General features: G+C 39.6%; 1 protein-coding gene across 3 annotated transcripts in view; it reads right to left on the bottom strand.

The window, feature by feature from the left end:
• The window catches only part of PRDM5 (PR/SET domain 5), a 183,457-nt gene that overhangs the window by 118,350 nt on the left and 49,680 nt on the right, over positions 1-15,427 (bottom strand). For all 3 annotated transcript variants that reach the window (XM_058666903.1, XM_058666905.1, XM_058666904.1), the window contains one exon: positions 1,074-1,196. In XM_058666903.1, the coding sequence (XP_058522886.1) occupies positions 1,074-1,196 (123 nt within the window). The remainder of the gene's footprint in view (positions 1-1,073; positions 1,197-15,427) is intronic.

The raw sequence follows: 15,427 nt of genomic DNA, 5'->3' as shown, positions 1-15,427 counted from the left end.
TTCTCTGATCAATGAATTTGACTTACGAGATGTCTCCAAAATCTGCATTTTTCTCTTACTTTAATTTCCACTGAGGGATCATGTAATCAACTGGCACCAGGATCATAGCCCAGTGTTACATGAAGTGGTATTCTGTGATCCAGGGAAACAGAATTCAATAAGATACAGCTCCACCCATAATGCTTAATCGCATGTCAACTTGTTGGCGGGCCATGGCCTGCGAAACAGTAGATCAAACATCATGTTTGGTGTTTCTGTGAGAAGTTCAGCAGAAACATTAACATTTAAAACAGTGATTTGGTAAAGCAGATTCCTCTCCATACCATACATGAGTTTGCTCCATTCAGTGAAAACCTGAGAACAGAAGTCTGACCCGCTCCCACACACACCCCACACTAAATAAGACAGCATTCCTCTGCAGAGCATTCAAACCACAACATCCGCTCTTTCTGCTTGATGGACTTCAAAATGGCACTTAGTTCTTCCAGGTTCTACAAAAGCTTCAAATCTCTGGACTAAACTAGGGACACCAGCTCTGCAGATTTGGGACTCAGCAGCCTCTATCATTACACAAATGGATTCCTTATAATTAGCCCTGCCATCACCTCACACTCATGGTTAACTTTCCCCAGAAATCCCTCACTGACACACCATCCTGAAGAGGTTCTAAATCTGTTCATAGGGAATTCACGGAAGCAAACTTCCTATACCTTTCCCTAACATTAGCATGAAGTACATGACTATGAACCTAAGAAACTATCTAGAAAAACAATCAACAAAGATCCACTGAAAGAATGAAAAATACTTCAAAGCAAGATCCACTACAGACACTATTTGATAGCAGTATTCTTGCCCTGAAGAATTCTCATAAAATGAGTGATCTGGTGTGAGTTTGCAGTTGGCCTTGCTCTTCCCTGCCTATAATGACTGGTTAAGATTTCTCTGCTTTTATGAGTTAGTTACTGTCATTTGAAGCAAGTCACAGAAAAATAATTTTAAAACAGCGAGCAGAGTCATAAATTAATTCATTCCCCTCACAGTGCACAGTACAAATAAGCAGCAAAGAAGCTCACTTGAATGGCAGCCAAGTTCTTCTGCTCTTGAGACGGTGCCTCATGCACAAAACGAAGCCAGTTGGAGTGCCGTGGGTTGGTAGCATCCAAAATGTACAGAACTTCTCCCTTACTCCCACGAACCTGAAATGCAAAAGGTTGCAGAGTTATACTGGAAGCCACTCTGAGCCATATTGAATATATCAATGGGAGATCACGATTTTTTAATAAGCATACATTTTTCTAAAGGTAACTATTTAATAGATTCTGGGCTAACATGTGTTTTCCCTTTAAATATCAGAAAACAGTATTTCATTTGCTAGATGTCTAAATGGTTCACAATTACAGTCAACTCTCAGAAACATTCTGTGTTAATAGTCATTTTCTAGCCAAAGTATTTCTTTTTAAGTACATTATAATGTATGTCTCACAAGAAAAATTGTTCAACAGCGGAACATAAATGCAATATTTCAGCATTTTCATCAAGGAAATAGATAATTCCCAATTTGGATAGTGGGAGGAAATAGAGCTTGAAAAATCCTTTCAATTTCTCTTTGCTTCTTTTTACTGAATCACCTACATAAAGGGAGAACTTGAACATCAAGCTAGTAGGAATGTGACATCCAATGGGACACATTTCGGTTCTTTACTCATAGGTGAACAAAACCAGTTCCATTTAGTCTTTTCAAGGCTTGCTCATGGAGGTGGTGTAAAAGAGTGGTCTCTGGCATTTAGTCTCATGTCACAAGTCCTTGCTGATTGGAGCTCTACATTCTGATGGAGAGAGAAGAGGTAACTGCTAACAGAGTGAACAGTTTATTAGACATTTTTGAATCTAGCTGGCTTAGAATCTAGTTTATTGAAAACTTCTGCACTGTTAGATACAAGGTACCTGCCTTTCAACTCCAGCTGATATTCTGTTGGAATTCAGACAGAATGGCAAGAAATGAGGAATTAGCATTCCAACACGGAGGAACAAATACAATAACTGAAAATGTACCTTTGCAGACTTAGGATGGAAAAATCCAGATTTCCAATTCCAGTCTAATAAACCACGTATCTTAATGATACATTTGAACAATCATTCATACATTCTACTAAATGCTGAAGGCACGGAATTATATCAATGAACAAGGCTGACATAGCACTTAACTTCACAGCACTTAAAAGGAAACCAACAGAGAATACAATTTCAAGTGAAGATGAATGCTGTGAAGACAACTATAGCAGAGTAGGAAAAAACGAGAAGAGCTATGCTTGATGTGGTGGTCAGGTACAACCTCTTTGAGAGGGTTGACCAACCCAGAATTCTGAAGGGAAGGAAGGGACAGGTCAGTGAAGCACTGGGAAAGGAGTGTTCTGGGGCACAAGCAATGGCAAATACAGGCAGGCAAAAAACAAATCAGATGTGTTGTATAACACTGTTAAGGTCATGGGACTCCATCACAAGGAGCAACAAGAGGAAGTGACACAACTGAGTGACAGACACCAGATCATGTACTGACACCCAGACCAGGAAGCTATCTAAACATTGTGTGGTTATTTTTATATAAAACCTTATTAAGAAAACATCCACCACTTACACTCCAGAAAGTGATATTTCAAAAGCCCAACATTGTCCAGGAAAAAGAATTCAGTTATCATGTTCCTACTATGTCACATGCTGCTTGTTTCTCAAACAATTTTTGTTTTAAGTTCCCAAGAACTCCAACAAGCCTTTGAAAATCTTGCCAACAAAATGCCAGCATCTCACAAACAAGTAGCAGTTTAATTTTCAATATTTTAATTGCATACGCTTAGGTGTGAGGCTGTGGGCATTTGTAACACTTCCACCAAATAACAAACTCACACTGCAAAGATCTTTGGGAAGCAATTGCAAATCTCCTTGCCTCGCTGCTTACCCTGGACTGAGACTAGTCCCTACCCCAACTCCCATCCCCATCCTGGGAACAACAAAAACCCCCCAGAGACACTGCTATGATTGAGTATCTCACCCATGAGAAATGAACAATTTCAAAGATTTGTAAAGCCCTTCCTTTCAGGTACCCACTTGCACAGCTGCAGGTAACAAAACTGTTTACATTGACAAACAGCTAAAGGAAGCCTCAGTAGGTAACAATGCCACTATATGCTTTAAAGCAACGTTCTCTCCATGAGAACACAAACGCAAAGCCACAACTCTTCCTTGAACTCCACATGACCCAACTAACCAATGGGTTTGTCCACAGCATGCTTCAAGTTGAAGGGGTAGTACTGCTCAGTTCATGGCCCTTCTTGACCTACATTTTGTTACCCAGTATTAAGCACAATCTGTATCAGCTGTATTTGCCAATTGCAATTCTTCAAAGATGTGAAACATAACAAAGGGTTCTACTAGAACATTCGATTTTTTACCTGGGGTATTTTTGTTCTTTATGCATTGCAGCTGTTTCTCAGGTCTTATGGTTCCAACCATGATCAGTTAGTCTTAGGGAGACATTTTTCTTTTCTGGTCATTAGATGTATGCATTTTCTAGTTATTCAATACCTTCTCACATAATATACCATGTAAAAAGAAATGTACTGTTTAATTGCTTACTATTAATTACTCTAAAATGTGGCATTTTCAATTCAAGCAAATTCTGACTTACTGATTAAATTATTACATCGTCATACCAACGCTATTACAGCCGGCAGTTAGTTACATGTTATTCACATACTCACACTGGAAATAATTTGCCTCCATTAACTGAGTCACTGCCCATTTCTTTCCAAACACTTTTACGCAACAATGGTTCAGTTCCAGCACAATTTTGCATCCAGTGGCCTGTTTTTCTCCAACATACCAGTGTCTTGTCATTTTCTACCATCATCATCACTTCCCTAATGCTCCTGACCAACCTACTCGTAGGACTCATCTTCCTAGCTTCCACACAGTCTTCTCCGCACTGTGTCACCTAACAGAGACATCCAATGATAACTTGAGCCATCTATCCTCTTGCCAGCAAAATAATTTCAGACAGATGGCTACTATTGTAGTCTTCATTTATCTATTTTAATTTGATATGGAGCCCTGAGGTAATACATCAAACATTTTTAAAGTCTGATGAATAAAGAATGAAAATTCCTCTCATTTCATGTTCCAGCAACTTGGTAACCTTTGCACTGAACATGTACATTTTTCCCTGCCAAAATGAGTCTCCCAAATATCATCTTCTTTTATTGGAATGTCCATAGAAATGAAGCATATTGGTTACTTTCCAGCTTTGGGATCATTTTATGCATACCTGCAGCACATAATGAAGCCAATGTTCTCATGGTAAAAAAAAACATCTAAATTCCAAAATTTATTTCATATGCGCAAGCTTCCTATGTAAGTTACACAAAAAGTTGTTTAAGTAGGAAAGGGAAAGAAACTCTCACGTAAAAATGAAAACTTCATGCTTCCAATATAGCTGCTCACATAGCTAGGATTTTACCATTTTACATTAAATGAAAAGTATTCCTGTGTAGAAACTTGGCATGTTCTGGCATCCATCAACTGCTACTGACATCACTTTCAAGTATCTGTGAGCAAGAGTGCTGGTCTTTGCCACCAGAAATCTGCACCGTGTTCCAAGCTAAACAACAGCATGAATATAAAATCCAAATTGCCTTTGTCTGCCAACTCAGGACAGCACAGGAGAAACCACAAAAATGCCCAACTTGATTAGAAAAAAAAATTCCAACATGTATGCAAAAGAAATATTGGAAATAAGCAATGACTACAAATCTCCATCCCATAAATGTACGTATTTCCTTTGTTAAACAGGGTCAGCTGCACACAAGGCTCATTTATTATCCGAATGGCGATTTTTAAAGGACAGGGCTCCACAACCCAACTTACTCTATTATCTTACTCTCTTATTCTGCTTCAATCATTATAAATGTCTGAAAAGATTTTTTCCTCTTTTTTTATTTACTACATACAAGCCATAGGTGACGTAAGGGCAAAATAACTCCCAAATTTGTCCCCCCATAAGTGACAAAATGCAACTGAGATAGATTTTTATTTCATATATGGTACAGTGTTGAGACACAGTTTCCAAAAAAGACAGCAATAATGACCTTAATGAGAAGTTACAATATGTTAGGTTATGTGATTTATTTATTGAAACTATATTTCACTTCCATTTAGCAATTTTTTAAGTCAAAGATCTCACTCTGAGCTAATATTTGAGAGTTTGGACACTTTTACAGTACACAATTTTGCATCATATTTTTATATTTAACTGACTGGCATTCTTTCTCCAATTGCTTTCAACTGCAGTAACACCATATGCCTCGCCTTCAGTGTTTAACAAGATGTCAAGATATCTTTAAGAGTACACACACACACACACAAACACACACACAGAGTTCAAGGAGAGTAATCAATTCTGACAACACAGTGTTGTCAGATTTAAACCAACAGACACACACTTTCAGAAATCAGCAAAAATCATCACTAGGAAACTGTGATGATTTACAACTTCCAAGCAAAGGAACTTTTTCATTAATTTTTCATATGGTTCTGTAAAAAGTTCTTGCTTGCTTTGATATTTTTAAACACACACATACATGCACAGACCACCACCACTGCCACTGTTATCTACTTTCATGTCCCTCCTTCTTCCTCACCCGACGAATCAGCATCTGATAATCCTGATTATGAGAAAACCAACAAAACACAGGCTGTTAAAGTTCTTTATCTATATAGGGAAATAATATCCAAACTGTACAAGCCTTACATGGAGCAGGACGCAGAACATCTGTTCCACCAGTGGGTATTCTGTAATCACCAGGTATCGATAACATGAGGACACCAGGCCCACTGTGGCCAGTAGGTGTCTGCAGACAAACATTCTGTTCAATGGTTCAGCCAAAACCACTGGCAACATTTTTCTGGCATGTCAGCTCAGCTTTTTCAAGGAAAAAGCATAAATGATACCTTTACACTACTGCAGGATTCAAATTCCAACACATATTCACATAAACTCTGCCTGAAGATGGGAAGCAACAGTGATGCCACCACTGTAAGGCAGCAACACATCCAGATGCCATGTCAGTGCCTTGCTTGTCCAGTGTGATTTTAAGCCCCCTCTCTAGCCTACCTGTACCCCTAGGAGTATACATTAGCTTGCCCACATTCTCTTAACATGGAAGTGAGTACAGCATACAGGATCTGATATAGCACACAGATCACAGCACACATGAACGGAGGACTATTGCTATCACTGCAGTCTAAAAGTCACCACAGCAGAGCAGGTATTTAATGTGTGACACTTTTGAGTAGCTCCTGACCCCATCTCTAGACTCTGTTTTCCTGTTGATGCAGAAGCTGGAAAGCGATAGAGATGATCAAATAATTGGGTTCCCACCACCAACGGGACAGACCTGGATTGAGTTCCCTGCTCCTGGCTACCTGGCTATGGACACAGCCTACCTCCAGCCACTGTGAACTGGCAGATTACAGATTAAGCACCTCATTATCTGGCCCTGTCTGTTTCAGTTTCCATACCTCATATTTAGCAAAGGTTGCCTTTATAATCAATTGATCTGTTTTAAAGGAAGATTAATAATATTGTCAGACACAAAAAGACAGACTTAACTGAGGAACTTCATCATGTTGATGCAATAAGATTTGTTATACAAATCTTATATTTTGGCAACTGAACATCAGATATAGAATCCTTTTATTTATTGTGGCCTCAATACTAACTTCTTCCCTAAAAGCTCAGTGAACCGGTTCATTTTTAATTGCCATTGTCTACTTCTTTTAAAAGAATCAAAATGTTTTCGCAAGAAGTCAGGGAGATTTGAAAGTATTCTGTGTTCTTTCAAAGAACTTATAAATTGGACTAATTAAAAAAAACAATGAAACCATTGATGGAAACTGCAAAGAAACGCATCATCCTTTCCACAGCTCATTTATGCAAATGCCTTGAAAGTCAAGTCATTGTTCCTTTCCTTAGTTTTACACACGTGTCCAGCTCTTCAGGATTCAATGACATTTCAAAAGGCACAAGTTTGTATTTTTTTTTCTTAACTGCATAATGAGTAGAGTGTATGTGGCTGACATTACCTTATTAAAGCAGCAGTTTTAGGGTTTTCTGTACAGAATATACAGGTTCTTGGGCTTGGGTGCTGCTGCCTCTATTTTTGCCACCTGTATATTTTTGTTCAGTTTTTAATGCAATATGCTAGCGTGGGTAAATTCTCAGTTAAGTGAAGTGTTATTTTGCCAAAGGAACTGGAAAACTATATTAGAGTCGGTGAGTATTTTGACAGCTTGGCAGCATCTACTGCATCCATCAGAAAAGATTCATAGAACTTCAAATCCAGCTAATGTTTTCAAAGGTCTTGGTGTCATTCAATTTTTAACGAAAGTCTGAGGTTTTTACAGACATCTAGCTTCTGAAAATTTTCCCTATGGCATACTAAAAGGTTACAAACATAACAAGCACGCATCAAAGATCAGAAGCAATTTGGGGAGGTTAAATTCTAGTCATCAGATGAAAATCCTTTAAAAGAGTTAGTAATCATATTTTTAAAAATGATCTGGAGATTACAGCATAATGATGTTTTTAAAAAATGCTCTGTATCCAAAACTTCTGTGCAAAAGTTATGGAGGTGGGTGGGGATAGTACTGTGGCTTAGCGGATTAGGCTGTACCCTTTAATGCCAGCCTCCCATACGGGTGTTAGTTCAAACGCCAATTGCTCCGCATCTGATCCACCGCCCTGCTAATGCACCTAGGAAGGCAGCATAATATGTCCTAAGTTCTTGGGCCTCTGTCACCCACATGGGAGACCAGGAGGAAGCTCCTGGTTCTTGACCTCAGCCTGGCCCTTTGCTTCTCTCTCTCTCTCTCTCTCTCTCTCTCTCTCTCTCTCTCTCTCACACACACACACACACACACACACACACACACTGTGGTTCTCACTCCCTTTCCCTGTCAAAAATAGATAGATAGATAGATAGATAGATAGATAGATAGATAGATAGATAGACAAATAGACAGATAGATAGATAGATAAAGGTGGTGGCAGGGAAGAGAATTAAAGCTATGGGGACCTTGAACAACAAAGAGCAACAAATAGCCTTCAAGGAGAAAAAAGTTCCCTCTGATCCTGACCTCTTTACCCAAATTCCACTCCCACAGTTAATGTTTTCTCAGTGTTCTCACAGTTAGTGTTGACACCTTAACTCAAAGGTTTCAACAGTTAGTTAAACTGAATCCATGCAATGCCCTTTTATCCAACTATATTTTCATCATTTAAATCTTCATGTATATATAACTAAATACAGAAACAAATCAATGATATTGAAATAAGAATGTACCTAAAGTTGTCCACGTTGCTAAGGTACTTTTCATCACTAGCCAAGAACCATAGTTCTGTGCATTCTAAAATGTAATACCACTTGCCAGCAAACAGTAGTTACCACACATATTTGCAGCGAATTGTCTTTATTGGATATTTTTCAAGGAGTTCTACAAAGCTATGGATAAATTTTAGAATATAATTCTTTCATGCAATTGACAACAGTATTAATGAGATCATCAGAGACCACGGCTTTTAAAAATAACTCACCAATCAACTGATTACTTATGAAATAGACAAGTACATCAACTTCAGTCATTTCAACAACAGTAGTACACATGGATGCAAAGCAGGTCTGGGGCTGGACTTGGTGAAAAGCAAACAGCAGAGGGCACCATGAATAGCCTCGGGCAGAGAGTGCTCTCCAAGAGTGAAGGGAGGTGCCAACTCAGCAAGCATGCTCCTAAGACTGGCCCGTGCTCCCATTGGGCCTGTGACTCTCAACCCGGCTGGATAGCATGGTGTGCTGGGACAAGGCATTACTGCAAACAGCCTGGATTCTGCTGAATAGCTGCCCTGTTTCTGGAAGCCTAGAACTTTGCTACATGCTAGGCAGAAAGGGACTGCCGTCTCCTAATGAAACCCTGGGTATTAAATCTTTGGTGAACTGCCTTCTAGAAAAACACTCCACATGAATGGCTATGTTTTTGTTACTGGGCAGACTGTGCTGCATGATCCAGCACAGGCGTATGAGGGCGTAAGTTGCCTCCAGACTCCGTCTGCGGCTTTTCCCACAAGGATCTACCTGGTCATCCTTCTGCCATCGCTGTAATATGTCTGAGGCTCAAGCACCAGCGAAATACTGAGTCCCATGAGGCCTATTAGAACTCCGAATTTGGGATGGTCTTGGAGACCCCCAGCACACACAATGAGTTTATTTCCAGGCACGGAAAAAAGTGGATATGAACCTGAGATCCAGGTTGTTTCCATATCCACACACAGCTTTTTTAAGACCTATTTACCTATTTCAAAGGAAGAATTAATGTTGGGTGGAGGGAGAGAGGACACATACAGAAAGAGAGAGAGAAAAAAAAATCTTCCATCCGCTAGTTTATTCCACAAATGGCCACCATAAGCTGGGCCTGAAATTCTATGTGGGTATGCCATGTGGTGGGCAGCAGCCCAGGCACTTGGGCCATTTTCCACTGCCATCCCTGGCACATTAGCCAGGAGCCGGACTGGAAGTGATACAACCAGAACTTGAAGCAGCATGCTGATACAAGATGGCAGCCTAACTCATTGAGCCACAATGCCAGTCCCATACTTAAATTTTATCCATACAAACGTCTCGCTTATGCTAACTAAATCATACCTATTAAGCCAAAGGGAAATTGTGAGAAAAATCAAGCAAAGACAACAAAGTGAAAAAATAAATACTACTCCTTTTTAGACGATAAAAAAAACCAATTCCTTGATATATTGTTAAAATAAAGGAGGACATTCAGAAGAAATATTGATTATCAAGTAATACTGATTTTTAATTGTTTTCAGAACCTAAACCTTGCAAAAGATGCGACTTCAATACAAAGAAAATTAGACCAATGAAAATCTTCTTCTCACTTATTGATCACGTACAGAAGAGGCATGGTAAATGATGCTGGAAAATTCGGTTCCCGAGATAACAGTTAGTGAAAGATGCTATGATTCAAATCTGGCAGTGGTAGTAGCAAAATAACAAACAACAGGAAATAAACGCTGAGTATACCAGTTAGGCTGCTATGTCAAAAGCTATGACAACTGAAGATTTGTCTTGGAGAAAGTGGCTTCTCATATATTTTGTGTTTTTCTTTGTATATGGAATCTAAAACTAAAAGCAAATAAATAAAAAAAAAACACACATACATAGAAGAACAAAGGTCTGTGTTTCTATTATTGCAAATAGTTTTCAAAACTTTTGCTTAGTTAGCGGCAATCTGGTGGCTCAATAGTGCTGATGCTCCAACTACGAGCACCAGCATACCACATAGGTACACTGGTTCAAGTGCCAGATACTCCACTTCCCATTCAGATCTTTGCTTATGGCCTGAGAAAACAGCAGAACACAGTCAAATCCTTGGGACCCTACAGTCTCATGGGAGACTGGGAAGAAATTCCTAGTTCCTGCCTTTGGATTGGCTCAGCTCCAGCCATTGCAGCCATTTGGGCAGTGAACTACTAGAAGGAAGATCTTTCTGTCTCTGCTTCTATCTGCAAATCTGCCTTTCAAATAAAAATTAATATCTAAAACAGAAAAACTTTGTTTATATACTTTTCCATTCAAATCAATGATTAAAATGTTTTATTGTTCTAGTTAGAATGATCTGTGATTACTTAAAAACTACTATATGTGGTGTTTATATACTTTTCCATTCAAATCAATGATTAAAATGTTTTATTGTTCTAGTTTGAATGATCTGTGATTACTTAAAAACTACTATATGTGGGTAAAATAGTCATTTCTCCATTCAATTATTGTTTATACCAGTTGTTTATGTTTCTACCAAATTAAGCTCTTTTTGCTTTCTATCTGTTAAATTTATTTGGTAAACCATGAAGTATTTTTACTGAATTTAAATTTAAAATATGCTCAAAAACTAAAGACAAAAAAAAAGAGGGGGAAGGGAGTAAGAAATGAATATCACTATACTGAATCTGTTCAAAACTAACGGAAATTTCATATATATCTTTATATATATGATTGTTAAGGAATTCATTTTATACACATGATTGTTAAGCGATGAAGAAGAATAAATGCTGGGCAACCAACAGCTGTAATTTGTAAGATGGATTATGTGGAGTGGAAAGCATCTTAAAGATAAAAGTGACCTATCACAATAATCTGGATGTAAGTTAATAAGGCTCTAGAAAGAAGTAATAGCTATGAAAATTAAAATCATTGGATAAGTACAAAAAAAACTTGAATATAATCTGTTGATGAAACTGATGTGAAGTATAAACAAGAGTTACAACTCTCAAACTGTGAACCTGCATCTTCAATCTCATTGATTTAATGAACAAATTCCAATAGTGAGGTAGTTTTATGGGAAACACTGCAAAGGAGAGACAACTGGCATTCAACTTGGTGCTTTTTACATATACAAAAAAAGTTCTAGAAGGAAATGCCCCATGGGAATGGAATTAAGAAACAGATAATGGAGCTAGTGCTATGGCACAGTTAAGCCACCACCTGTGACGCCAGCATCCCACATGGGTGATGGTTTAAGCCGCAGCTGGCTCCACTTCTGATCCAGCTACCTATTGGTGTGCCTTCAGCCCCTATACCCACATATGAGACCCATATGAGGCTCCTGGCTTCAGGCTGGCCAGGCCTGGCTCCAACTTGGCCACTGAGTCCATTTGGAGAGTGAACCACCAGCTAGAACGTGTCTTTGTTTCTCTCTCTCTCTCTCTGCCTTTAAAATAAATAAATACATACATACATACATACATACTTAAAACACACACAGAGCAAAACAGAATGAATGGTAACAGAAGAAGGTATTAACTTAAAATCAGCTTGAACATAAATAAGATTAGAATCTAATACACACAAAGTACATTATTGAATAAGAAAATCAAACAGACCAATCGTTCAGAAATTTCGTGCCCAAGGCAAATGAAATTAGAAGATAGGGACATTTAAAGGTTATCATAAAAGTGAACATGAAAGCTATGGGATAAATACGCAAATATAAAATCCTTACTAAATTCCCTTCCCACACATCTAACACATCAGTTACATATGCCAATTATTCCTAACTCTCCATATCCTAACAGTGAATGGATAAAGTGGAAAGACGATGACATACAACTTTCACATATCACGTAGAGGCTCCTGAGTGCCACAAAACCATTCAGAAAAAGAAATCTATAAAATATCCACAAGTTCAGAAATGACTTGAAAGAGAAGTCTCTCGAAGAAGTTGATCTCTACTTGCTCTAAAGGATTTGAGTTCCTCATACAAAATTCCACTAAAGCCTTTTTCCTACTAACCAACTAAGAACACAAGGACTAACTCAGAAGAAGCCACACACCCCATGACCACACGCCTTTCTATGTAGTTCACGTCCTAATGCGGTGAAAAGGCTCGTGCTGCCAAGAGGAAGGATCCCGCAATCACACTATCTTCCTGCCACAGACAGAACTGTGTCTGGCATCAATAACCACTCTGGCAACTAAAGCAAGGCATACCAGCCAATCCTAGAATACCAATATTGCCACAGAGGATGATTTCTGATAAAGAAAACTGGGGCTTCTCCCAAGACATGATTTTACTGCAGTAGACATTTACATGCCTGAGTTCAGGGACCTACTGAAAACGAGAACTTCTGCAGGGAAGCCTTTCAGAAAAGAATCTGGACCACTCTTAATTTGCGGTCGGATCCTTAAGAATGTTTTCCTTTCCAGAGATCTTGAGCTTAATGGTTTGCCTAGGGACCCTGACTGCGCAGCTCATAACACTTATTGCTCACTGTCAAATCTCTCTCTGAGACCAATCTACTGTCTGTTTAAGAATATGGAAAGACAGCTGAGATTATTCATTCTCGACTACTGCTGAGGCAGCCCTGATCTCACTCCTGCACCAACCCTGGCATCTTAGAATCCTAACATTGCATTTTCCATTTCTTCTCCTCATGCAGCAATCTGATACCTCATTCCCAACACAACCTTTAAGTGACTGGATTACTGCATGGCTTTCTTTAAAATCATTGTAGTCATTCTATGAAATCCATTTCCTCAACCCTACCTGACTCACTGTCAAGGGCAGCTGGAATTGCCTGAAGCTGCATGCCTGACAGTGCTGCTGGGTCTACCCACCAGCAGGAGAGTCCACTGATTTAGGCAATCAGAATGGATCACATAGACTGATCTCCTAGATTGGCAGCTGCCTGACAGCTCGAATCTCATCACACCTTGTTCTGCTTGTCACTCAGATCCTCTACACCTTTCTGATCAAGAATATCTGCCCAAATTTCTTGGTCTAAATTCCTCCAGTTTCACCTGACCCCAACTCCATCAGTTTCTTTTAAGACAATGTCAAGAAAATCTCTTGGATTTGGGATATGTTCTGATAACTAGAATATAAATAAATTAAAAGTATTTTTATATATTTATATGTAAACATATAAATATGTAGGCATATTGCTATATTTATAAAACCAGTAAAATCCATCACAGGAATATAAATAGTGTTTTCATAATTCAATATCCCACACTGATTCAAAATCTTTCTTTAAACTCTGTTGTCAGTTTCCTTTGTAATTCACATGACTCTTCATACCAATGACTACTTCAAAGCCACTCACTGCTTACCAATGGTCCATATTACATATATAACAAAGATGACGTCTCACGCTGATTCGTCATTTTGGCTCAGGTCACTCTACCTTCTCACACTTCACTGCAACACAGTTGCACATTCACATACATACAGTATGGCCCACACCATGTAAAAATACACAACCTCTGCCTGCAGGAGGAGGCTGCTTCATGCATTTTCATCTGAGAGATTTTTACGTGACTCAAGATTTAATAGCGATGAAAGATCCTATCTCAGTCAACGTCACATTACTTCTACACACATGCTTTGGATTTTGCAGTCAAGTTCATACTACGAAAACCAAAACATGAAAAGGACTCTGCTCTAAAGAACAAACAACAGCAATAGTGGTAGCTCATAGTTATTTTTTAATTATCTATTTTTTAAAGATTTATTTATTTCTCTTGGAATGTCAGATATACAGAGAGGAGGAGAGACAGAGAGGAAAATCTTCTTCCATCCAATGATTCACTCCCAAAGCAGCCATAATAGCCGGAGCTGAACCAATCCAAAGCCAGGAGCCTCTTCTGGGTCTTCCACATGGGGGCAGGGTCCCAAGACTTTGGGCCATCCTCCACTGCTTTCCCAGGCCACAAGCAGGGAGCTGGATGGGAAGCCGGGCCGCCAGGATTAGAACCAGTGCCCATATGGGATCCTGGCGCATGTTCAAGGCAAGGACTTTAGCCACTAGACTACCACACCGGGCCCTACTGATTTATTTTTATTTACTTGAAAGCCGTACCCCACACCCACCACACTACCACCTGGAAGCCAGGGAAGCATATTCCTGGAGTTCCCCACTTTTGCCACTTACTAAACAAGAAGGAGGAGGAGGAGTATGGGTGGCTCCTGTTGATATAATGAGGCAGCACTCCAATGACTACGTCATATCATCAAAAGGATGGCACCTTTATGGGCGGAGCCTAATCTAATCACATGAGCTGTTTGCAAGCAGAATTTTCTCTTGCCCATGAACAGAGAAGTCACAAAGTTGGAAACGTGGAAGGGATCTACCCTGAGGAAGATCCTTCAATGTTGACATCAATAGGCCCCCAGGAGGCAAGAGAATAGGTAATGAGAGATCTGAGAACAGAGCAAGTCTCTGAGACAGCAGTCAGCAAGAAAACCACACAGAGGGCCCAGAACAGTGGCCTAGAGGCCAAAGTCCTCGCCTTGAACACACCAGGATCCCATATGGACACCGGTTCTAATCCCGGTGGCCCCACTTCCCATCCAGCTCCCTGCTTGTGGCCTGGGAAAGCAGTTGAGGACAGCCCAATGCATTGGGACCCTGCACCTATGTGGAAGACCTGGAAGAGCTGCTGGCTCCTGGCTTTGGATTGATGCAGCACCGGGCCGTTGTGGTCACTTGGGAAGTGAACCATCGGACGGACGATATTCCTCTCTCTCTCTCCTCCTCTCTGTATATCTAACTGTGCAATAAAAATAAATTAAAGAGAGAAAGAGAGAAAGAGAGAAAGAGAGAAAGAGAGAAAGAGAGAAAGAGAGAAAGAAAGAAAGAAAGAAAGAAAGAAAGAAAGAAAGAAAGAAAGGAAGAAAGGAAGAAAGAAAGAAAGCCACACAGAGAACACAATTCAGCCTGCAGCTGAACAACCTTCCAAGAAAATTGATGCTCAAAGCCTCCAGATAAGAACCCGGCCCTGCTGACACCTCTAAGACTCTGAAGCAAAGT

This window comes from Ochotona princeps, chromosome 7, assembly GCF_030435755.1.
Source record: "Ochotona princeps isolate mOchPri1 chromosome 7, mOchPri1.hap1, whole genome shotgun sequence".
NCBI lineage: Eukaryota > Metazoa > Chordata > Mammalia > Lagomorpha > Ochotonidae > Ochotona > Ochotona princeps.
The sequence above is the reverse complement of the archived record's forward strand: the minus strand, read 5'-3'. Positions and strand labels throughout refer to the sequence as shown.